Below are 25,627 nucleotides of genomic sequence, written 5' to 3'. Positions count from 1 at the left end.
GAGCGACTCATCCACACAAGGGGCGGGGCCTCGAAGGAAGGAAAGTAAGACCCGCCGCCACGCATAGACCCCGGGCTGTCCAGCCTCATGAATATTAATCAGGCAGACAGCCAACCAGCCGCGCCGGAAACGCACTGCTCATGAATAAACCAGCGAGACGCTGAGCGGGACCGAGATCTGACGAAGGAAACGCTCGCACTTTGCGAACATGGCGACTGCGATGTACCTGGAACACTACCTGGACAGTGAGTGCGGGGCCGGGGGGACTGAACGGGCGGGGAGGACGGGGGTGTTATGACGTGAGGCGGAGGAGGTTAGAATAATATTCTACCGAGCGTGTTATTAAAACTGCGTCACCACTTTGCGGGCGCGTACTACTTCGACTGTACGTGATGACGTACGAGTTACGTAACTGGTTTGAACAATGAAAACTTTATTGAAATCCTAGTCGTTTCTGTTGCGTTATATAGATTTGATGTTCATAAAACTGTTACTATAGCTGTTATTACTTCTATTGTATGATAGCGCGGTGGTGACGTTTTGGTTTTATAGGTGTATGTTCGGTTTTCCCTTCTGCTTGTGCCAAGGCTCAATTCACATAACATAGCATTACAGGTGTTTGCGGTTGGGCTACTGGTATGAGGACATTCTGATATATAGTTTACTGTGGTGTACCTACATCAATGTTTCCCAACCAGGGTGCCTCCAGCTGTTGCAAAAACTACAACTCCCAGCATGCCTGGACAGTCAAAGGCTGGGAGTTGAAAAACTACAACAGCTGGAGGCACCCTGGTTGGGAAACACTGCCCTAAATACAGGGAATGGGCTAAACCTGCATGTGGATCCGTGCATAGGTGAATTGTAGTTTTACAACAGAAATACCCCATTATAAAAACTGCACCCCCGAAAGTATTCAAAATGACATTCAGTAAGCGTTTTAACCCTTTACGGGTTTCACAGGAATAGCAGCAAAGTGAAGGAGAAAATTCACAATCTTCATTTTTTACACTCGCATGTTCTTGTAGACCCAATTTTTGAATTTTTGCGAGGGGTAAAAAGGAGAGAATTTTTACTTGTATTTGAAACCCAATTTCTCTCGAGTAAGCACATACCTCATATGTCTATGTAAAGTGTTCGGCGGGCGCAGTAGAGGGCTCAGAAGCGAAGGAGCGTCAAATGGTTTTTGCGGGGGTATGTCACCTTTAGGAAGCCCCTATGGTGCCAGAACAGCAAAAAACCCCACATGGCATACCATTTTGGAAACTAGACCCCTCGGGGAACGTAACATGGGATAAAGTGAACCTTAATACCCCACAGGTGATTCACGACTTTTGCAGATGTAAAAAAAAAAAAAAAAATTTTTACCTAAAATGCTTGGTTTCCCTAAAGTTTTACATTTTTAAAAAGGGTAATAGCAGAAAATACCCCCCAAAATTTGAAGCCCAATTTCTCCCGATTCAGAAAACACCCCATATGGGGGTGAAAAGTGCTCTGCTGGCGCACTACAGGTCTCAGAAGAGAAGGAGTCACATTTGGCTTTTTTGAAGGAAATTTTGCTCTGGGGGCATGCTGCATTTAGGAAGCCCCTATGGTGCCAGGACAGCAAAAAAAAACCACATGGCATACCATTTTGGAAACTAGAGCCCTCGGATAATGTAACAAGGGGTTAAGTGAACCTTAATACCCCACAGGCGTTTCACGACTATTGCATATGTAAAAAAAAAAAAAAAAAATTTTTTACCTAAAATGCTTCTTTTCCCAAAAACTTTACATTTAAAAAGGGTAAAAGCAGAAAATACCCCCCAAAATTATAAGCCCAATTTCTCCCGAGTACGGCGATACCCCATATGTGACCCTTAACTGTTGCCTTGAAATACGACAGGGCTCCAAAGTGAGAGCGCCATGCGCATTTGAGGCCTAAATTAGGGATTGCATAGGGGTATTTTACGCCAGTGATTCCCAAACAGGGTGCCTCCAGCTGTTGCAAAACTCCCAGCATGCCTGGACAGTCAACGGCTGTCCGACAATACTGGGAGTTGTTGTTTTGCAACAGCTGGAGGCTCCGTTTTGGAAACCGTGGCGTACCAGACGTTTTTCATTTTTATTGGGGAGGGGGGCTGTGTAGGGGTATGTGTATATGTAGTGTTTTTTTACTTTTTATTTTATATTTTGTGTTAGTGTAGTGTTTTTAGGGTACAGTCGCACGGGCGGGGGTTCACAGTAGTTTCTCGCTGGCAGTTTGAGCTGTTGCAGAAAATTTGCTGCAGCTCAAACTTGCAGCCCGATACTTACTGTAAGCCTCCGCCCATGTGAGTGTACCCTGTACATTCACATTGGGGGGGGGGGGGGGAACATCCAGCTGTTGCAAAACTACAACTCCCAGCATGCGCTGACAGACTGTACATGCTGAGAGTTTTAGTTTTGCAACAGCTGTAGGCACACTGGTTATGTATCACGGAGTTTGTGACCTTACTCAGTGTTTCAAAACCAGTGTGCCTCCAGCTGTTGCAAAACTACAACTCCCAGCATGTACGGTGCCTGGTGTAAGGTGACTGCTGGGAGTTGTAGTTTGCAACAGCTGGAGGCACATCGGTCGTGAAACACTGAGTTAAAAAAAAAAAACAACCAGTGTGCCTTCAGCTGTTGCAAAACTACAACTCTCATCAGTAACAGACAGCCAACGGGCATGCTGGGAGTTGTAGTTATGCAACCAGCAGATGCACCACTACAACTCCCAGCATGCACTTTAGCTGTTTGTGCAAGCTGGGAGTTGTAGTTATACAACAGCTGAAGGTACACTTTTCCATAGAAAAAATGTGCCTCCAGCTGTTGCAAAACCATAAGTCCCAGCATGCCCATAAGGGAATGTTGGGAATTGTGGTGGTCTGCCTCCTGCTGTTGCATAACTACAGCTCCCAGCATGCCCTTTTTGCATGCTGGGAGCTGTTGCTAAGCAACAGCAGGAGGCTGTAACTCACCACCTGCTGCTGCTCCATCGCAGACTGTCCCTCGCCACCGCCGTCGCTTCTGGGGCCCCGATCCCAACATGGACGCCGGGTATCGGGGTCCCCAGCACCCGGGGTCGTCTTCCCGCTCACGCCCTCCGGAAGAGGGGCGGAGTGGGTGCGGGAGTGACACGCGCAGCAGGCGCCCTGATTGGTCGGCCGGTAATCCGGCCGACGAATCAGGGCGATCGTGAGGTGGCACCAGTGCCACCTCACCCCTGCAGGCTCTGGCTGTTCGGGGCCGTCAGAGATGGCCCCCAACAGCCAGTAATTCCGGGTCACCGGGTCACTGGAGACCTGATTGACCCGGAATCGCCGCAGAACGCTGGACTGAATTGTCCGGCGATCGCCGACATGGGGGGGCATAATGACCCCCCTGGGCGATATGCCGGAATGCCTGCTGAACGATTTCAGCAGGCATCCGGCTCCGGTCCCCAACCGGCTAGCGGTGGGGACCGGAATTCCCACGGGCGTATGGATACGCCCTGCGTCCTTAAGGACTCGGAATGCAGGGCGTATCCATACGCCCTGCGTCCTTAAGAGGTTAAAAACAACTTTTGACATGTTGCCAAAACAAGTTGTGATTGCACCAGGGTTAACACTCCAATGACAAGTTACAGCCATATGAAGGGCATGCGTCTCCTTCCATGGTAGTCACTCAAATCCAACCGTTCACTTCATATGTTTATGGAGTGAAATGGTCAATCTGAGCCACAGGATGGTTATTAGTGGCAATTGCAGTGGGTCTCGGGAGTGAGACCATGTGCAATCAAAACTTTTGACATGTCAAAAGTTTTTTTTTTTTTTCCAAATGACAGTGATGCTTTAATGGGGTATCTATAGGATAACTTGTTGATCTGTGGGAGACCAACCATTGGACCCCTGTAGATTAAAGAACAGAGATAAAATGTCCTCCAATCCAGTGAGTGCATCACCCATGCATGGACAGTGCCTCATTTGTTGTCTATGGCGCACGAAAATGTTTAGAAGCAGGAAGCCTTTGAACAAGACTGCAGTATCTTGAAGCACTCCCTTCTAATAGTATGCTCATTTCAAGTATGAGTGCAAGTAAACAAACCAAAGCTGCAGGGCTTGCATGAGCACAGTTACACCCTCAGACAGATGACTGGGGAAGGTACAGAGAGTCTGACCCCAGATGACTAAATATTGAGGGCTTATTTACATAGGTATGAGCGCCCCCCCCCCCATATGTTCCTGCCCCTTGGGGTTTATTTACACAGCATCCATTTTTTTTTATATTTATTTATTGTGCTACTTTGGCTACTAGAAGTATGGATCTGTATGATATTGCTCTTACACAGGGCACCATATTTAGCAGATAGTTCTCCTTTTAATGTGAAGCCATTTTATTTTTGTCAGGTATAGAAAACTTACCATGTGAACTTCAAAGGAATTTCCAGCTTATGAGTGACCTAGATCAGAGGACAGAAGGTATGTTCTCTATATTACCGTGTGTGTGTATATAATATATAATTTTTTTTTTTTTTTTGGTAGCCTAATTTTCTGTGCATGCTATTTAGAAAAAAATGAGCCCTGTGCGAATCTTCTCCCACTGGCCCCTCCTTGATAGCTGTCTGTCTATACACAGTAAAAGTAGAAACAGCTCCTCACAAATATCAAGTACAGAGTGCATGCCATAATAGAAAAGACTACTTCCCTGCATTTGATATTCACAACTGCATTACAAGATTTAAAGGAAATCTTTCACCAGTGTCACCTGCACTAACCTGTTGGTACAGACAGTGCAGGTGACACTTATGACAATGGTACTCATCTTGTCCCGTTCCATGGCAGGGATCTTTGGTAATCTCCTCCATTAGCTCAGCTCCAGTCACCTGGCTTGGGGCATGGGCGGAGCTTAGTGATGTCACAGCTGCTTGGTCCCGCTGTGAGAGAATAGCAGGGGTGATGTTAGTTAGCTCCTCCCGTGCCCCAAGCCTGGTGCCTGGAGCGGAGCGAACAAAGAAGATTACAAAGATTCCTGCCACGGACCGGGACAAGGTGAATACCGTTGTCTCAGTGTTTTCTGTTCCTAAGAGCATACACGGAGAGTGAGGTCTTGCCTCTGGCGGGCTGGTTTCTGCTCTGGGCAGGTCTGCCTTCAGTCATGCTGGCATCTCCCTCCCCCTGTGCTTCCTCCGGGTAGTTGCCACCTGGTCCCTTTCTCCTGCCGCGGCACTCGTCCGGGTTTATTTTCTGGCCGGTCTTGGTTATCTTTGGAGCTCTCTGGCTGTTCCAGGCTCTGTGCTGCGAGGGCGCACACATCTGATGTTGCAGCGTGCGTGTGTGATTTCATACGCGCTCAGACGCATTGGCTGGGGACAGGAAGTCCCTCTTCCAAGATGGTGGCACCCACCAGAACGCTGGAGAAGTGTGGATGGGTGCGAAATTTGAACAGAGGAGTATAAATTGCTCCTCTGTTCCATCATACATCTTGTGTTACTTTCTCTGAAGAGGGTGAAATTCAAGACACTCCTCCTAAGAGGGATGATGGGGGGGGGGGGGGGGGAATTAATTCTGAAGATGGGTATCTTACTTACTGCTGTAAGAAATGCCATGAATATAATAGATACTCCAGAACCTATGTCTGTCCAGGACAGGGTGTTTGCTGGTCTGAAACCTCAGTTTTTTTTTGTTTGTTTTTGGTTCATGAAGGCATAAAAAAATCTAATCACAGATGAGTGGCAGGTTCAGGAGCGGCACTTGCAGAGTCTTAAAGAATTTCGCAATTGTTTCCCCTTTGACCCTAATGAAGTAACTCTTTGGAGTGAACCTCCAAAAAATGGATGTGCAACTTTATAAAGTTGTTAAAAGTACTGCGCTTCCATTTGAGGATGCGGCTCAGCTTAAGGACACCTTAGACAGCAAAATGGATGGTCTTCTAAAAAGATCCTGGGAAGCCTCTTCGGCTTTGATCAATCCAATATTGCGGCTGCTACTACTGTAGCCAGGTCTCTCTTATATGGCTAGAGGAGTTGGAGAGCCATTTGCTCAATAAAACATCTAGAGAAAATATTTTCTTCCATTCAAATGTTAAAACTAGCCACAGCGTTTTTGGTGGAGGCATCAGAGGAATCAATTAGATTTTCAACAAAAGCCACCGCCTTATCTAACTCTGCTAGAAGGGCCCTATGGGTTAAAAATTGGCAAGGTGACTCTACCTCTAAGGTTAAGCTCTGTGCCATCCCCTTCCATGGTAATCTTGTCTTTGGCCTGGTCCTTGAAAAAATTCTAGAACAGGTGGCTGACAGGAAAAAAGATTTCCCTACCAAGAAAAAAGTAAACAAAATAAAAAAATGTTGTTCCTTTTTAATAGGCACAAAGAATATAAAGGGAAAGGTAAAGGAGGTCGCTGGAGCAATCCCAATTCTGAAAACACAAAGCAATGAGTCTTGGAGAGTCTTCATTCTAAATTCCATATCTCAGGGATACAGAATAGAGTTTATCAACCGTCCTCCTCCAAGATTTTGTTATACAGATCTCTGATCAGACATTGTAAACGAACATCTCTTTTTCAGGCATAAAGGATCTCTTGTCTCTAGTAGCTGTTGTTCCGGTCCCCATCTTGGAACAAGGTCTGGGTCACTACTCCCATCTAGTTTTGGTGCCCAAGCCAAACGGCACGTTCAGAACTATTAAAAATCTAAAAAAGTTTCATACAAAAGGTTCAAGATGGAGACCCTGAAGACAGCCATATCACTGATTCAAAGAGACTCCTGGATGTGCACATTCGATCTAAAAGATGCCTACTTCCACTTACCAATTCATCCCTCTCATCAACAATTTCTCAGGTTTGCAATTCAACACAATCACTCTACCCTCAATTTTCAATTTCAGGCCCTTCCTTTAGGAATATCCTCTGCCCCGAGGATATCTATGAAGTTAATGGTAGAGGTGGTTGCTCATCTGAGACAAAGGAATTTTAATAATTACCTGGACGACTTACTAATTATTGCCCAGTCAAAGGAGACTCTTCATCAACATCTCCTTCTGACTCTGTCTTGCCTCCAGGACCTCGGCTGGATCATATACTGGCAGAAGTCAGACTTAATTCCAGCAAGAAAGAAGAAATTTCAGGGCATGATTCTAAATTCGGAGAAACAAAAGACCTTTCTCCCAGAAGACAAGATTCTCTCCCTTCGGCTGAAAATAAAAAATCTGATACAGAGAAACTCTCTTCCTATAAGAACAGCCATGTTAGTCTTAGGGTCAATTATATCCTGTATACTGGCAGTACTGTGGGCTCAAAGCCATTCAAGACCCCTTCAATCCCTGATTTTTGAAAGTATGGGACAGATCCCACCTGTCTATAGAGAAGAGATTACAAATTCCACATCAGGTAAAAGCCTCATCAGCTTAGTGGCTGAAGAAAAAGAATCTCTCTGGGAATTCATTGGATCCTTTCTCCTGCTGTTACAGTGACGACAGACGCAAGTCTTTGGGGTTGGGGTGCTCACATCGAACACCTTCATCTTCAGGGATCATGGTCTCAGAAAACCCGCTGTCACTCCTCCAACTTTCAGGAATTGAAGGCAGTTTTAATTGCATTAATAGCTTCAGAACATCTCTTTAAAAAAACATCACGTGAAGGTATATTTGGACAATATAACCACAGTGGCCTTTCTCAACCACCAAGGGGGAGCAAGACATTCCCCTCTATGATCTCTGCACCAAAATTTTTATCTGGGCAGAGAAAAATGTTGTTTCCCTTACAGCTGTACAACTGAAGGGCATAGAAAATCAGGAAGCAGATTTCCTAAGCCGGAACCAAGTGGATCCAGTGGAATGGGAACTAAATTCACAAGTCTGTCATTGGTGAGAGTTTGGGGGAACCCGTAAATAGATCTCTTTCCCAACAAGAAAAATTGCAAAGTCCAGAACTTTTTCTCCCTCAATCCGAGGGAGAAACCTCTTGCAGTAGATGCTCTTAGTCAATCTTGGGACTTCTCTCTTGTTTATGCATTTCCTCCTCTGCCTCTCATCGTGAAAGCGCTCCAAAAGATTCAAGCGGAGAAAGTTTGGGTCATCTTCACAGCCCCTTGGTTGCCCAAGAGAGGTTTGTTCAGTCTCTCTCGTAAATCTCCATCTGTAACAGATCCGATCCGGCTTCCTCATGTGAAGAATCTTCTGACGCAGGGACCTCTGTTACCAAGACCTAGAAACCCTACAGTTAACAGCATGGCTCTTGAAAGGCAGATCCTACTATAAAGAAAGGAATTTCTAGTAAGGTGGTTAAAGGGGTACTCAACTGGTGCCAGAAAGTTAAAGGGGTACTCCAGTGGAAAACTATATATATATATATATATATATATATATATATATATATATATATATATATATATATATATATATATATATATATAAATAAATATAAATTTTTTTTTTTTTTAAATGAAATGGTGCCAGAAAGTAAAACAGATTTATAGATTACTTTCCAGAGCAGGAGAAAATCCCCATAGCAAACCTATGCTGCTCTGGACAGTTCCTGATACGGACAGAGGTGTCGGCAGAGAGCACTGTGGACAATACAAAAAAGAAATTAAAATAATTTCCTCTATAGCATAAAGCTGTTTAAAAAGTACCAAAAGGATTAAGATTTTTTAATAGAAGTAATTTACAAATCTGTTTAACTTTCTGGCACCAGTTCATTTAAAAAAAAACAAAAAAAAAAAAAACCTTTAAACAGATTTGTAAATTACTTCTACTTGAAAATCTTAATCCTTCTAGTACTTATCAGCTGTTGTATTTTCCAGAGGAAGTGCTTTTGTTTTTTTTGTTTTTTATTTCCTTTCTGTCTGACCATAGTGCTCTCTGCTGACACCTCGGTTTATTTTAGGAACTGTCCAGAGCAGGCGCAAATCACCATAGCAAACCTCCCTGTGGAGGAAAGAACTCCCTGTGGAGCATACAGCAGCGAAGTACACTGGAAGGATTAAGATTTTTAAATAGAAGTCATTTACAAATCTGTATAACTTTCTGTCACCAGCTGATTTAAAAAAAAAAAAAAAAAATCCTGGGGGAGTACCCCTTTTAATTAAGAAATAAAGGTTCCACTTCTGCTATAGATTTAAGATACTGGAAGAAATGGATCTTGTGGTGTGGTCCTTCCCCACCAGACATTCTGAATCCAGACATCCCTAAGATACTAGACGTTCTCCAAGAAGGGTTCGAAAAGTCTTTTTTTTTTTTTTTTTTTTTTCAGTACCTTTTTTAAAGTTCAGACGGCAGTAGAGATTAGCGAAGTTACAATGATTCGATTCGTTGCAAACTTCTCGGCTCGGCAGTTGCTGACTTTAGCCTGCATAAATTATTTCAGCTTTCAGGTGCTCCTGTGGGCTGGAAAAGGGGATGCAGTCCTAGGAGAGAGTCTCCAGCCACCGGAGCGCATGAAAGCTGAACTAATTTATGCAGGATAAAGTCAGCAACTGCCGAGCCGAAAAGTTTGACTAATTGAATTACTGTAACTTCGCTCGCTCTAGATGGCAGTTTTGGGATGCTACTTTGATACCTCTCTAGCTGAACATAAATTGCTAAACAGATGTATATATTTTTTCTGCTATTTCTAGATTAAAACCTAAAATATGTAATTTAACTCCTCCATGGGATTAAAATTTAGTCCGTTCTGCCTTAACCAAACATCCCTTTGAGCCTCTGCTAAATTGACCTGCAAAACTGCATTGTTGGTTGCTATCACCTCATCAAGGAGGGTGGGAGAAATCCAGGCTCTATCCATTGAAGAACCATATTGTATCATCCTGGATGATGGGACTATCTTCAAATTAAACCCAGCTTTTCTTCCAAAAGTGGTCAGTAATTTTCACAGGTCTCCGGATATTACATTGCCTTCATACTGCAATGATCCAAAAGATCAGAAACCTTGATGTTAGAAGATGTTATTCATTACTTGGAAACTACTATACTATATCCTGGAGAAAGGATTCTAACCTTTTCGTTCAATTTCAAGGGCAAGAAAGCTTAAAAAAAAACACACACACACACACACACACACACACACACACACACACACACACATATTATAATTTTATATTAAAAAAAATCTAGGTGGCTGAAGATAGCTATCCAGAAGGCTTAGAAATCTTCCGGCAAGTCCCTAAAGGTCTTCGTGCTTTCTCAACCAGGGCGCTAGCCGTCTCCTGGGCCGAAAAAGCTTCAACTTCCATCAGACAGATTTGCAGAGCAGCAACATGGTCATCTCCAGATACATTCTTCAACCAATATAGGTTGGATGTAACCTCTTCCCAAGGTCTGTCTTTCGGCCGGAAGGTGTTGCAAGCTGTGGTCCCTCCCTAAAGTCACCTGATTGTCTGATACGTCTCATGGTGGTGCTGTCATGATGACAAAGTGAAAAGTTGGAATTATTACTTACCGATTAATTCGTTTTTCATTAGTCCATCATGACAGCACCCTTTAATTCCCGCCCTTCTATGTGGATAAGTATTATAGATGTATTTTATGCTCTAGTTAAAGGGGTACTACCGTGCTGACAACTATCCCCTATCTAAAGGATAGGGGATAATTTGCCTGATCGCGCGGGGTCCCGCCGCTGGGGACCCCCGCGATCTCTCACCCCGCTCTAATCAGGCCCCGGAGCAAACATCCGCCCGGGTCTGATGACTGGGCCGGTGATTGTGACGTCACGGCTCTACCACCGTGGGACGTCACGCTCCGCCCCTCAATGCAAGTCTATGACGGGGCGAGACAGCTGTCTCGCCCCTGCCATAGACTTACATTGAGGGGGCGGAGCATGACGTCACATGGGGGCGGAGCCGTGACGTCACATTACTCCGGCCCTGTCATCGGCAGCAATCAGAACCGGAACAATGTTCGCTCCGGGGCCTGATGAGAGCGGGGCGCTGCGTGCGAGATCGCGGGGGGTCCCCAGCGGCGGGACCCCGTGTGATCAGGCAACTTATCCCCTTCTTTTAGATAGGGTATAAGTTGTAAGCACGGTAGTACCCCTTTAATTTAAAACCACTGAGTGGATTGGGAGGGGCCTATTTAACAACTGTGTTTCCTGTTCCTGTTAGAGCTACAGGGGATAATCTCATGGTGGTGCTGTCATGATGGACTCATGAAAAACGAATTAATTGGTAGTAATTCCAACTTTTCATGATATTTACAGATAAAAAGAAAGAGATTGATGGATTGGCCAGTGAGTACATTGCCAAGGTGCGGGACATGAGCCCTGAACAGAGAGTACAGCATCTACAGCTCATCCAGAATGCTTACAGCAAGTGCAAGGAGTACAGTGACGACAAAGTGCAGTTAGCCATGCAGACCTATGAAATGGTAAGAGAAGAGGGGGGGGATAGTTGTTGTTTTTTTTTTTTTTTTTTACTTTGTTATAGAAGCCATGGCAATAAATCCCTGGAGTGCAAGTGCTAGTTGATGTTGCTTTGCAAACGCCAGTGTGCAGATCAAAGGTATATGTAGCCTAGGAATTAAGCAGTGTTTGCCTGTTTTGTTCATAAAGGTGGATAAGCACATCAGACGTCTGGACGCTGATTTGGCACGATTTGAAGCTGACCTCAAGGAAAAGCTAGAAGGCGCAGAGTTTGACAGCCCATCAGGACGTAGTATTAAAAGTGAGGCTCATTACCATACCAACTTCTATGATTAATTATAATTGTTTCCGGATATAAAATGTCTATTTTTACTATTTGTTTGACAGAGAATCGTGGTCAGAAGGACAAGCGCGGGTCTCGAGGCCGCCGAGTATCCGAAGAAGATACTGTAAAGAAAAAGAAATTAAAAGGAGGGTATGTCATTGTTACTCTGCTTTATCTGGTAATCTGAATTGTGCTCTTCAGGATTGCACACAATGCATTTTGTTACATAACTTTTCTCTCTAGTTTGTGGACATTTATAAACAGTGGTTTTCATCCAACAGGCCGATATTTTCAGATGCAGTCCTATCTGTGCATCCTTCAGACGTCTTGGATATGCCGGTAGATCCTAATGAACCTACATACTGCCTGTGTCACCAGGTGTCCTATGGGGAAATGATTGGCTGCGATAACCCAGATGTAAGGATTCAACATATCATTTTCTCTAATTGATTTATTTCATAAATTTTTTTGCCTGGTTTTATACCTGCACTGCACTATTTGAACAAGGCCTAAAATTTGCTCATACTTACAAATTAGACATTTCTGGTTGAGTTGTGAATGTTGATGGTCTAGATGAGTGTTTCCCAACCAGGGTGCCTCCAGCTTTTGAAAGACAACTCCCAGCATTACTGGACAGCCTTTGCTGTCCGGGCATGTTGGGAGTTGTAGTTTTGCAACAGCTGGAGGCACCCTGGTTGGGAAACACTGATCTAGATGATAATGCAATACAAAATAAAATAGTCAGTCTCTACTCTTGATCTATGACTGGTGGTGTACACTTCTCAATTTGGCCCAGCCAACTACTGAATCCCAGCAATGACCAAACAATTCCAGTAATCAACTATTTGCCTATGTCAGACGCAATCTGCGGCTATAAATGTTAAAATGTTTTGTTATGGGCTTGTGTATGGCTTTATGCAAGATGAGAAACTTGTAATAATGGCTGCCAGTGTGTATGTGGGCTGTCTGTCACTGCATGAATGTCTTCCATTATCTTCCACACGAAGATGACAGTAATATACACAAGATAACTACAAGAGCTGAAATGTGTGTACATGGCCTCCAAAATGGCTATGGTTTTAAGTTTCTATCTATAGTTACAGCAGAAGTAAAAACTTTTGGTCTAACACAAAATAATGTGGAGTCTTAGAGTACAGAAACTCTTCTCTTAAATATTCTTCAGGTGGAAAGACTGGCATGTTTGTCATTCAATATCCAAAATGCATACTACTTTTTGATAAAAGCTCAGTCCCATACGTGTGTGTGTGTGTGTGTGTGCGTGCGTGTGTGTGTGTGTGTGTGTGGGGGGGGAAGTTGGGTGTGTGTGTAATTGACAGCTGGTTCACCCGCACTAAACCCAATACATGGGTTTATAGTGGGGATGTACCGGATTAAGATCTGGTATAACTTTCCCGGGTGGTGGTTCCGTTCCCAGATGTAGACGAGTTATTAGCAGGTTAATTGCCAGCTTTGCACAATGGAGGTGGGACCAGAAATGAAGGCATGGATGTGGAGTATGCCAGGTAACATCTTTATTGTGCAAAGCCAGCAATTAGCAGTGGCAGCTAGTAAATGGTCTATTGTCGGACCATGGATTTGGGTGAGTTGTACCTCTGTTTCTGAACCGACTGCCAGTATTGCTTTTATTTTTATTACATTGCAGAGAGAGTAAAAAATAGATTTGGATAGTAACCTCACACATAATCAATTTGTGTTTTATTATTTTTTTCGTTTTAGTGTCCAATTGAATGGTTCCATTTTGCCTGTGTAGATCTCACCACTAAGCCAAAAGGAAAGTGGTAAGTGTGAAATGTTCCTATTACTGAAAGCCTGAATAATGGCATTTTATATTTGTTTAGGAAAATATACTTGTGTGTGTGTGTGTGTGTGTGTGTGTGTGTGTGTGTGTATAAGGCTGGGTTCACATCACTATTTGTCCCATACGGGACCGCATACGGCAGGGGCAGCTGAAAACTTGCGCTCCTGTATGCCTTTGTATGCGGTTGTATGTAATTCATTTCAATGCGGTTTTCCACCGGACCTATAATCCTAGTCGACCACGATTTTAGGTGCGGTTGTAAAAGCGCATACTGGGCAAAAATGATCCAACCGGAGTCAGCGTTTCACTCCGGTCGGCTCATTGAAATGAATTACATACGGGACCGCATACGAAGGCATACGGGAGCGCAAGTTTTCAGCTGCCCCATATGGGACAAAACGTGATGTGAACCCAGCCTTAGATGTAAGAGTTTAAGTTTTGCACCTCTGATAAGGAATATTCTATCCAATATACACAGAGGAGCTGTTCTTTATAATATACTCATAGGGGCTCATGTGCCTATGATGTAAATGGGTTGAGTTTTGGCCTTGCATAAGCGAAGATATGTCTCTGTAAGGCTATGTTCAAAGTGGGGAATTTCCGCACATGTCTATTCTTCCTGTGGACACCGGAATTTTTTAGAACAGCGTAGCAGTATCCCATTGAAATCAATGGGACTCTGCATCTGCGGGATCTCTGTGCAGAATGCCACATGGAAATTCCATTGTGTGAACATAGCCTAACAGTTATCTTGATGGTTTAAATAGGTTATCAAGAAACCTTTTTAAAATGAATGAATTCGAAAATAATCCACGTGGTGTAGGAATGTACTTCCCCTGGCTTGTTTCTGCCACAATTCGCTGCTCCCCAATACACTGCCCACTGCTCCATTTTGTCTCTTCTTCTTCCTCATGCACACCCTACTAGAACTACATTTCCCAGCAGTCCTCACTGCCTAAAATGGTACAAGGGCACATAGTTTGTTATGATGTTAGAAAGGGACCTGGCTTGAAGAGCATTGCTAGAGGGGGGTGGCTTGGTTGGACGATGTTAAAAAGGGCATTGGTTGTCGGTATGGCTTATAAGGCAAGGGCGCTGAAAGCCACGACAGTGTCACCTGATCTGTCTATATTGGGGAGGGAGGGGTCAGAGAATGTCAGGTTTTTCTTCACTTATAATGCATAGTAAAAGGTAAAGCGTAAATACCCGCACTCAGCAGTCCAGTATGTTCAACAATGCAGACTTTATTAATCTTTGTTCATAAGCATATGATCAATCACCCGGTGCAGGGACTGGAACCAGCTGAGAGCTGGTTCAGGCAGGGGAAGCGGCTGAGAGCTGATGCAGGGGCATATTACAGAAACGACAGAACTGTTTTGCGTCAGTGACGCATCTTCCGGAAACCAGAAGATTCGTCACTGACTTGCTCTACTTCAGTACCTGGCACCGCAGACACGAGCCTTATTCACCTGGATCCTTCTATAGCTGCTGTCATATACGGCAGTTCAGTGCCCATCCCCACTTCTTTGTTTATTTATTTATTTTTGCTTATGCATGTCACAGCTTATTACAACAGAGAAGGGGTCAAGTACAGGTAATAAATGTATTTCTCTATCGGCTCCATTGGGGGACACAGACCGTGGGTGTATGCTGCTGTCTCTAGGAGGTGACACTACGGCAACAAGAAAGTCGGCTCCTCCAGGCCCTGAGGTAATCAGTTTAAGATTAGTGTCTGAAGGAGGTGGACATTGTCTGGAATATTACAGACCAGGTCTTCTGATTTTTTATTTTTTTTTCCTAGTATAGGGACGTGTTAGTTTTTTCATTCCTTTTACTTTCATGTTTTCAGGTGGGGACTCAGGGACTCCGGTTCCCGGTTTCCCCATTGCGAGTAAGGGGGCACAGACATTGCGTATATGCGCTGTTCAAAGACAGTGCCCCTGCTCCAGGAACGCCCTTCTCAGGCTATTGGCTAGCTCCTCTCTGTCTGCATAGAGCGGTGTCTCCTCTCAGCAGGGACAGTGTTACAGTGTTGGGGTTAAAATCTTTCAACTCCTCACGCTGAATTACTGTCACAGGGGACACAAATCTGTTTCTCCCTCTAAACTGACAACTAGACTGCTAGTCTTCTATTTTGTCTGTATGACATATTATTATTCCAAAAATACCTGGTTCTGCTGAGCCCACTGGCTCTGCCTGCTCCACTGCTCCCCCAGACCCCCTAGCTTCCCCAGATGTTAGTTTCCGGTGGATTCGGCTGCCCCTCCAGCCTGGGTTTCTTCCTATCCCAGTGTATGGCTGACTTGACTCAAGTCTCCCTTTCGGTGGCCGAGGCCTCCCGTGACATGGTGTCTACCTTGAAGAGGTCTACCCTGCGCCGGCCCGCTAGTGGGCCCCGCTCCTCTTTTCCACAAGCCTCACGCTCTCACAAGCGTACTAGAGGTGCTTTTTCTGACTCTTACATTGAGTCTTCAGGTAGACGTGGGCGTCCCCCCCCCCCCCCCCCCCCCCCCGTGTCATCTGATCACAGACGTCGCTCCTCCAGAGGACGTTCCCGGAATCGCCGCTCTGCCTCGCCAGAGCCGCGTGACTCCTGAAGTATCCTTTCATCGTGTTCAACCAGCACCTCAAGGGTTCAGCTCTCACGCTGAATTTCACATCCTTCTGGAATCTGCATGGAAACATCCGGACAAGAGGTTCTCTGGAATGAAGAGGGTTCTAGTGCGTTACCCATTCACCAAGGACCTTGCCTCTAAGGTGGTTTCCCCTCTCTCGGTGGATCCACCAATTTCCCGCCTCTCTAGGCTTCAACACTGCCGCTAGCAGCGACCCCCTTCAAGGACTCGACAGACAAGTAGGTGGAGTCCTTTGAGAAGAGCCTGCTGCTTCAGAGGCAAACTTCGCTGTTTCCCACCTTCGCCTCTGCATGGGGCTCCAATGCCCATTCGGTGTGGTGCTCAAAACTCGGTCAGGCGGGATTCCCCCCCCCAGTGGATCTATTTTGCTTTGGTTCTCCAATGCTCTAAAGCTGGGGGCTTTCTGTGCTCAGCTACCATGCAGTCAGTCCGTTGTGCTGCCTTGCTGTGGGTCTCCTAGCGGCCCTCCGCCGCTCCATGTGACTTGGGGCGGGATGCGGATGCCACCTCCAAAAGGTCTCTTACCGAGTTTCCTTTTACTGGTACCCGTCCTTTTGACAGGCGCCTTGACGAGATTATCTCTGAGGTGTCGGGGGGTAAGAGTTACTTGTTGCCTCAAAATAAGGCTCTCCTTTTCTTCCCAGGGGAGGTCCTTGTCCTTTCGGTCCTTTGGCCCCAATAAGGGGGTCTGGGCAGACGCCTTCGCGGGACAAGAGGTCTTCCTCGTTCTGGGCGCGTCCGTCTTGGAAGTCGGACACCAACCGTTCCGGCCATTTGCGGCCAAATCGGGTAACCGCAATCCCACTTCCGCATTGAGTGAAGCCACCACCCGCAGGTTTTTCTCGGGTGGGAGGTCGTCTCTTACTTTTTCGTGACAGCTGGACCACACACATTCAGGAAGTCCTGAGCTCCCCGGTCTCCTCTGGCGAAGCAGTTTCGGGAGGCCCTCCAGTCCCTGCCCAGGAAATCATTGTCCCCGTTTCTCCAGGGGAATGTTTTCGGGGTTTTTTATTCCAATTTTTTTGTGGTCCCCAAGGAAGGCGGTTCTGTGCAATCGATTCTGGACCTCAAGCGTCTTAGTCATCTTCTCCACCACTTCCGAATGGAATCTCTCCGTTCCGTAGTGGCATCCATGGAACAAGGAGTTTATTTCTTTGTTGGTCATCAAGGATGCCTACCTCAATGTTCCAATATTTCCCGGCCATCAGCGGTACCTCGGCTTTGCGGTTCCAGAGGGGCATTTTCAATTCATAGCCCTCCCTTTTGATCTGGCCTCGGCTCCTCGAGTCTTTACAAGATCCTTGCACCAGTAATGGCCCTGTTGCAGTCGAAAGGAGTCTCAATGATCCCCCTTCCCTGGACGACCTTCTCATCTAGGTTCCCACCAGACTCTGGAGAATGTGGATCTCGCTCTCTAGATCCTGAATCGTTTTGGGTGGATGGTAAACCGGGACAAGTCTGTCCTCTCTCCCGCCCAGTCTCTGATTTTTCTTGGAACTTCAATTCAACTCTGCCTCTGCCCGGACTTGCCTTCCGATGGACAAACGTCTGACGCTCCTGTCAGGAGTCTGCTCTCTTTGGGCCAAGGCCCCAGTTTCCATCCGCAATTACATGGAAGTCTTGGTTCGGATGGTAGCGGCCATGGAAGCCGTACCCTTTGCCCAGTTTCGTTACCATCCCCTTCAACTGGCGATCCTCTCTCGATGGGACAGATCTCCTCTGTCTCTCGATCGCAAGATTACTCTCCCTCGTCGGATCCGTCAGTTTCTGCTCTGGTGGCTCCGCTCCCCCCTTCTTAAGGGGCGATCATTTCTTCCCCTCCACTGGCAGGTGGTGACAACAGATGCCAGTCTGTCTGGCTGGGGCGGTGTGTTCAGGGTCTGGACGGTTCAAGGCCTCTGGTCTCCCCGAGAAGCCCTTCTTCCGATAAACATCTTGGGAATGAGGGCGATTCTTCTTTGAGTCCCTGCTTCAGTTCCGCCCTGTCCGCGTCCAGTCGGACAACGCCACGGCCGTAGCGTACATAAATCGGCAAGGTGGCACTCGCTGCTCGGCAGCCATGGCCAAGGTGACAAAGGTTTTTCTTCTGGGCGGAAAACAAGGTTCCGGCCATTTGGCGATTCACATTCCGGGTGTGCTCTTCTGGGAAACAAATTTCCTTAGCCGGTTTCTCAGTCAACCCAGGAGAGTGCTCCCTGCATCCAGAGGTCTTGGCGCAGATCTGCGACCTCTGGGGCATTCCAGACGTGGACCTCTTTGCGTCGGCACAATCGGAAGATTCTTCCATTTTGTCAATGTTCCGGGACCCCTTGACTCTAGCTGTGGATGCCCTAGTGATTCCTTGGGCGGGGTTTGCTCTGCCCTATTTGTTCCCTCCCCTTCCGCTCCTTCCCAGGGTTCTGAGGAAGCCCAAAGCGGAGGACGTTCCTGCCATACTGGTAGCTCCAGTTAGGCCCCGTAGATCGTGGTACGCCGACATGGTCAGGCTCCTGGACGCCACTCCACTGCGCCTTCCACTTCGTTTGGACCTGCTGTCTCAGGATCCTCTTTGCCACCCATTTTAAAGTCTCTGCATTTGACAGCATGGCGATTGAGACCGCGGTTTTGACACCCCGTGGATCTCTTCCCAAGTCATTTGCACAATGTTCAGGGCTCGCAAGCTTTCCTCTGCGACTATTTACCACTGTACCTGGCCGTCTAATTTTGTTGTTGTGAAGCTCAGGTTTTGTCTCCTATTGACTTTTCTGTTCCCCGTTTTCTTGCAGTCGGGTTTGGTACTGGGGTTGTCTTTCAGTTCCCTTAAGGGTCAGGTTTCGGCCTTTTCTTTTCCTTTCCAGCGTCTTCTGGCTTCTAATTCTCATGTCCGGACCTTCATTCAAGGAGTGGCGCATGCTGCCCCTCATCAGTCACCTTCTCCCCTTGGGACTTGAATCTGGTTCTGGGTGTCCTCCAAGGTGAACCTTTTGAACCCCTTAGGGAGGGTGTCCCTGCGCCTCTTTTCTTGGAAAGTGGCGTTTCTTGTTGCTATCACCATTTGGAGGGTGTCTGAATTGGCAGCTCTCTTCTGCCGTTCTCCATTTCTGGTGATTCACCAGGACAAGGTTGTCTTCCTACCAGATCCTTCCTTTTTTTTTTTTGTTGAAGGTTGTTTCGGCCTTTCATCTCAATGAGGACGTTGTTCTTCCGTCCTTTTTTGTCCCGCTCCTTCTCATCCTAAGGAGCATTTACTCCACAAACTGGATGTGGTTCGGGCTGTTAGGTATTACCTCTCTATCTCCTCTTCGTTTCGTCAGTGCAATTCCTTTTTCTTCCCTACGGAAGGGCTTCGTAAGGGACAGCCTGCTTCCAAAGCCACCACTTCTCTGTGGATCCAGTCTGCCATTTTGGAAGCCTATCGCTGTAGGGGGAAGATTCCTCCCTTCAGGGTTGTGGCTCATTCTACCCACTTCTGTTGGGGCATCCTGGGCTTTCCAGAACAAAGCCTCGGCCTTGCAGATTGCAAGGCGGCTACTTGGTCGTCTTTGCACACTTTCTCAATGTTCTACCGGGTTCATACCTTTGTATTGGCTGATGCTAGTCTGGGCCGTAAACTGCGGCAGTGGAACAGCCGTCTGCCTATCTGCCCACCCAAGGGACTGCTTTGGTACGTCCCACGGTCTGTGTCCCCCAATGGAGCTGATAGAGAAAAGGAGGTTTTATTTTTTTTTTTTTTTTTTTTTTTACACTTACCGTAAAATCTCTTTCTCGAAGGATCCATTGGGGGACACAGCTCCCGCCTTTTGGGTTTCTCTTTGGTTCTCTGTCCGAGGGTGTGTTCAGTTATATATTTTCTTCTGTTCTCGGACAGTTCGTGTTTTTTCCTTGACCTGTCGGTCCTCTCCTATTGCTCTAGTACTTAAACTGATTACCTCAGGGCCTGGAGGTGGGTATATCCTGCTGGGAGGAGCCGACTTTCTTGTTGCCATAGTGTCCCCTCCTAGAGACAGCAGTATACACCCACGGTCTGTGTCCCTCAATGGATCCTTTGAGAGAGATTTTACAGTGTGTTAAATCTCCTTATTACAATACAGCTGGTCTGGCCATGAGGGCACAAAATATGAATAATTTTTACTATCTGGAGTACCCCTTTACTTATATCTGTTAGTTTCTAAAACAAGGGACTATATTCTGCGGAGTCTTACTGCTCAACTGAATGACAGGTGGAGACATGGGAGCTATATGCAGAATGCTTAGAGCTTGCCTTTATTGTTCTAGCTTTTGGTGGGGCCTCACAAATTTTATCTTCTGACTGTTCATGTGATGTACAAATAAATTGCAATTTTTACTTTTTATATGGGTCAGCTTCTTGCTCATTGTACATTATCCTTTCCATCCCTACAGTATGTTATGTATTAGATTTGTTGAACATATGAACATTTGTTCCATTCATTTGGATGAGGTTGGCTCCATTCAGGTGAAGGCAACAAATCGGCCAGGTGTGAATATGCACCCTATAATATCCTTTCACATTGTAAAATGTTTGTTTTCCTTTTTTTTTTTAGGTTTTGTCCACGCTGCACTCAGGAGCGGAAGAAATGATCACAACACTCCAACTTTTATCAGATTCGTCCTTATTACTTCCACATAAATACTTTTGTTCTTTGCGTCGTCCCTACCCTTTTTGTTGCTACTAGATGGCTTCCTAAAGATCAATTATGGTAGCAGCAGATTGTCTTACCAAATCTACAGCTTTCTTCCTAGGAAGATTAATGTTGCACTTTTGGATTGGTACTGCTAAAATGTTGTTTCTTGGCTGTTTCACAGTGTAATCTTTGTTCATGATTTTAGGTTAATGAAAGGAAGTGCACAGTAGAGGGAGCACGTCTTACGTCATGCTTTGTGGCTGACCATACCATGAAGTGTATGGTTAATGACCTGTTCCGTTATGTAAACTGTTAGCGCTGTTTAGGCTTTTGTTCCACTTGGCAGTTTTTTATGGAAATCTACCACTGCAGTTTTTGAGCCAAAACCAGAACTGTATCCAACAAGAAGGGAAATGTATGTCTTTTTTCAAACATCATATTCCTTTTTAATACACTTCTAGCATTGGCTTAAACTGCAGTAACAGTATTCCAAGAAAATTGGCAAGTGATAACACAGCCTAACACCTGTAAATCCATGTGATGCTCTGTTAGACACAATGGGGCAGGTCAATCTAAACTTTGTTGCCCACATTCAGATCTCGGCTCATTTTACCAGAACAGATTTCGAAATTGAAGCGGTCTTGATTAAATGGGCAAAAATAATTTTTACTTTGGACATTTGATTAAGTCCCATCACTGCATAGCTGAGGCTATATACACTCACACACAGTAAGATTCTGGTATGGTATTTTGTTAGACCTTACAGAAGATGTTTACAAATGGTAGCATACATTCTTTCTGCCTCCCCCCCCCCCCCCCCCCCCTTAAAATTTGGCTGTAACATATGCCTTATGAATTTATATGTCTGAGTATACCTGGCAGAAAATATTGTTATACCACATGTAATTCACATGCAGGTTTGCTGTGTTGTGTGAACGTGCCAAAGTACACTTGGGGCCAGATTACATTAAGGGGATTTCATTAATGGTCTATACTGAGGATAGGACACCAATATGAGGTTGTTTGGGTTCTGACACTTGGCACCCCCACAATCAGCTGTTGGCCAGAGCTGTAGCACCAATGAATAGAGCCGGAAGCAGACAGCCCTGTGCGTTTTGTTGTGCTGGGTTACTACAGCTTGGATCCCATAAACTTCAAAGGTAGCTGAGCTACAGTAACCTTGTGTGTCCCTCACAATGTATGGAGCTTCTGGTTTATTGGTGGGAGTGTTGGGTGTCTGACCTCCACCCCTCATATTAATGGCCTATCCTGAGGATAGCAGTCATTTGAAAAGTCCTGGGAAAACCCCTTTTTACACATTTATAGTTTGTAATCCTAAACTTTAGCCTGGCTTTATGGAGCTATAATAGTGCTGAAATCCAGTACTGCCTTTGCTACAGTGAGATAGATAAAAATGACTGGAGATTCCAAACCCCATATGGGTCTAAATTCAGTTAAATGGGATGTTCAGGTATTGCAGATGGTATACTAGTCCTATAATGCAGTGGTGTGAAAGCAGCTTTGGATTTATACTTGCACTAAACAGATGCTGTTTTCATACTGTATGTCAGTGTGGTGTAGTTATCAACCACACAGTATACCTGTATAATCCCAGCCTAATATAGTAAATGGATTGACTGAGCACGATTTGGATACCAGTAATACCAGAATTTTACTTTATGTATATAAATATACATATTAGTAATAGAGAGCATATCCAATGTTAACTTTGTACATGTTGACATATCAATATTTGATCTTCATTCAAACCTTATATAAAGGTTAAGGTTACAAAACAGTAACTGTTTTGGCACAAAAAATCAGATATGCTTATCTTGTGTAATAGCATCTGATATTTCTCTCTCCAGCAGCTGTCAGGGCTGGACTGGTGCCCATAATACAGATGCAAAATGCATTTGTATTGTAATGTAAAACAGACCTAAGTGTGAGCTTACATATTGCGGTCAAATTACCCTCCCCTTGCTGGATAGAGTTCATGGCTTTGGCTCTTAAAGCTGCAGTCTTTTTTTTTATATTTTTTTTATGTTCTCCTCTCTATCTCTATATATAATTTTTGAATGAAGGTCATTATATTTGCCTAGCCCCACGGCCTACATTAATGTCTGTCCCCTCTTCCTGCTTCCATGATGTGTTCTTGGAGCCCGGCCTGCTGGCCCAACCAGTGACTGGACCCTGCTATGGCCAGTGATTGACTGATCCAGCAGGTCCTACTTAAAGTGCTTGTCTCAGAGGCAGGAAAAAAGGGACCAGACAAAGGCAAATGGAAGCTGTAGGGAACTGGGGCTATGTAGGTGTGATTACAGTTACAAGCACATATTAGGGTAGATTTATTAAAGGTTTATTTAAAGATCAAAAGTAAGTCTCCATCTACAGTATGGGGATAACTAGATGATTTGGGGGGGTCTGACCACCACCCGCACCCAACACTGATCCCAAGTACGAAGGTCAATGTCCCCTGAATGAAGTGGCAGGTGAATATTGTGGCGTGCTGAACACTCCCCATAGACCAGTGTTTCCCAACCAGGGTGCCTCCAGCTGTCCGGGCATGCTGGGAATTGTAGCTTTGCAACAGTTGGAGGTACCCTGGTTGGGAAACGTTGCTATGGACAGTGAATGGAGTGGTGGACAGTGCTGTTGCTCTGTACACTCTGGAGACATTTGACCACTGTTTGTCTTTATTGGTGGAGTTCACAGCAGTTAGGCCCCCGATAATTACCTGTAGATGGGTGATATTTTATTCTTGCGATAACCCTTTAACTCTGCCCACTTAACTCTTAATTGTATTAAGAGGGAAACAAAAAAAAGTTGACATGTATCAAAATGTGCAACTCTTTAACAACCCAAATCTGACAGATCGTTTAATAAATTTCCCCCAGTATGTCTTATTTCCTAGTAACTTCTGGTAACATGATCCTGCCAAAGTCTCAGCTCTGTTTTGTGTGATCAATTGTAGACTGTAATTTTGAACCGGAATCTGTCCCTTGAAGAGGAGTCAGGCTCCCAGAACACTAGCAGTACCTTTTTGGTATTAGTTTTACATAATATCAATAGTCTGCATGCTCCATTATCCCATAGGATGACTAACTTCACTATGGAGGTGGCGTGCTGGCTATAAAAGGGAAGTTTACAAACTAAATGAATCTGTACTATAAGGGAAATCTAGAACTGCAGAGCACAGATGTGTCCTAGAGCTGCCCTATGATCTTGCTTGTTTTGAGTTCACATAAATGTGACCTGACTCGCATGATTATTTTGTAATTCACCAAAGACTGACAATTTCTGAACCCATTTTATTAAAAATATATTTTAAATAGAGGTATACAGAGAAGATTAAGATGAGGATAATATATTTGATTCTTGGGCCCATGAAAGTATCGATTACCGTACATTGTTCATGGGGGGGGGGGGGGTTGTGTGTAGCTATTCCATGAAATGATTCCACTATATTAGAGTGCCAGTTTTATTTTTACGTGTAAATATAAAAGATATATATATATATCTATATGGAGATCAAATTATATGTATAAATCGGCTATGGTGGACAGTAGTATTTGTCGGGTTCTTTATAAAAGGATGTGAGATTCTTAATTTGGAGGGCTTCCAAGTGGAAATTGTGTTAAGTCATAAATTCCACACCCTGATGCCTCCTATTTAACCGCTTTGATGTTTTTTGTTTTTGTGACTATTGCACTTGTCGTAGATTGATCGTAGATTTGTTTGAGGCATCATTCACACCGCTATATTGTACCCATGTTTACAGTACGTATTTCAGAAATTAAAGGGGTTCTCCGGTGGATATTTTTTTAAATTTTATTATTTTTTTAAATCAACTGGTGATAGAAAGGTGAACACATTTTGTAAATCACTTCTATAAAAAAATCTTTACCCTTCCAGTACTTTTTAGCAGCTGTATGCTACAGAGGAAATTCTTTTCTTATTGAATTTCTTTTGTCTTGTCCACCGTGCGCTCTGCTGACAACTGTCGGTGTCAGTAACTGTCCAGAGCAGCATAGGTTTGCAATGGGGATTTTCTCCTGCTCTGGACAGTTCCTGATACGGGCATCAGCAGAGAGCAGTGTGGACAAGACAAAAAAAAAATCCTCTGTAGCATACAGTTGCTAGAAAGTACTGGAAGGGTAAAGATTTTTTATAGAAGTAATTTACAAATCTGTTTAACTTTCTGGCACCAGTTGAGAAAAAAAAAATCTAAATTTCATTTGGAAATTCATAGTTCCCTATGGGCCAGTAAGGTCAATTCAGTAGAATTGCAGGGGATCATTTTTGCTTTGTTACAGCTGGGATATGGGTAGCAAAACAGTACAGTACCCTGTCTGAATGAGGCCTTACAGCAGTGTTTCCTAACCAGGGTGCCTCAAGCTGTTGCATAACTACAGCTCCCAGCATGCTGGGAGTTGTAGTTTAGCAACAACCAGAGATTTAAATGTATATTATATTGTTGGTTATCTTGACATTTCAGTTACTCATTTCATTGTCCTTTTTAGTTTGTTCCAAAAGACATTTCTGACATTGTATGAATCAGTCATGTCATAACTTGGATGACTCCTAGATCTTTATTTTTTATTTTTTTGTATTTTTTTTTTGTATGTGTTTTGGAAGTCCTATACAGAACATCATTAAAAAAAATAGCCTGTGCACCTTGCATTTATTAAAGCTGACAATCACTCCAAAATTGGTGGTAAATGTAAAAAAAAAAAAAAAAAAAAATTCAGCATAATAGATTCTAAAGTAACATCAGGCCACAGTGTATTGTAGGTTTTTTGTTTGATTTTTAAAGGGGGACAAATGTGGAAACTGAAACATAGCAATTCTTAAAGGTGTAATTCAGCCTAATAAAAAATAGATGGCCTTCCCT

The 25,627-nt window shown here is 44.6% G+C and overlaps 1 protein-coding gene across 2 annotated transcripts; it reads left to right on the top strand.

Moving 5' to 3' along the window:
* Positions 1 to 109: 109 nt before the first annotated feature.
* On the top strand, positions 110 to 24,253 carry ING5 (inhibitor of growth family member 5). Of its 2 annotated transcripts, none has more exons than XM_056564703.1 (8): positions 110 to 245; positions 4,386 to 4,457; positions 11,170 to 11,336; positions 11,521 to 11,632; positions 11,719 to 11,806; positions 11,938 to 12,073; positions 13,394 to 13,455; positions 20,653 to 24,253. In XM_056564703.1, the coding sequence occupies exons 1-8, from the start codon at positions 209 to 211 to the stop codon at positions 20,687 to 20,689; spliced, it is 711 nt and encodes a 236-aa protein (XP_056420678.1). In that variant the 5' UTR covers positions 110 to 208; the 3' UTR covers positions 20,690 to 24,253. The 2 variants fall into 2 exon arrangements, with proteins under 2 accessions (XP_056420678.1, XP_056420680.1); XM_056564705.1 differs by lacking the exon at positions 110 to 245 and adding an exon at positions 460 to 636.
* The last annotated feature ends 1,374 nt before the right edge of the window (positions 24,254 to 25,627 follow it).

Source organism: Hyla sarda, chromosome 3 (assembly GCF_029499605.1).
Source record: "Hyla sarda isolate aHylSar1 chromosome 3, aHylSar1.hap1, whole genome shotgun sequence".
Taxonomy (NCBI): domain Eukaryota; kingdom Metazoa; phylum Chordata; class Amphibia; order Anura; family Hylidae; genus Hyla; species Hyla sarda.
This window is presented reverse-complemented; position numbering and strand designations above follow the sequence as displayed.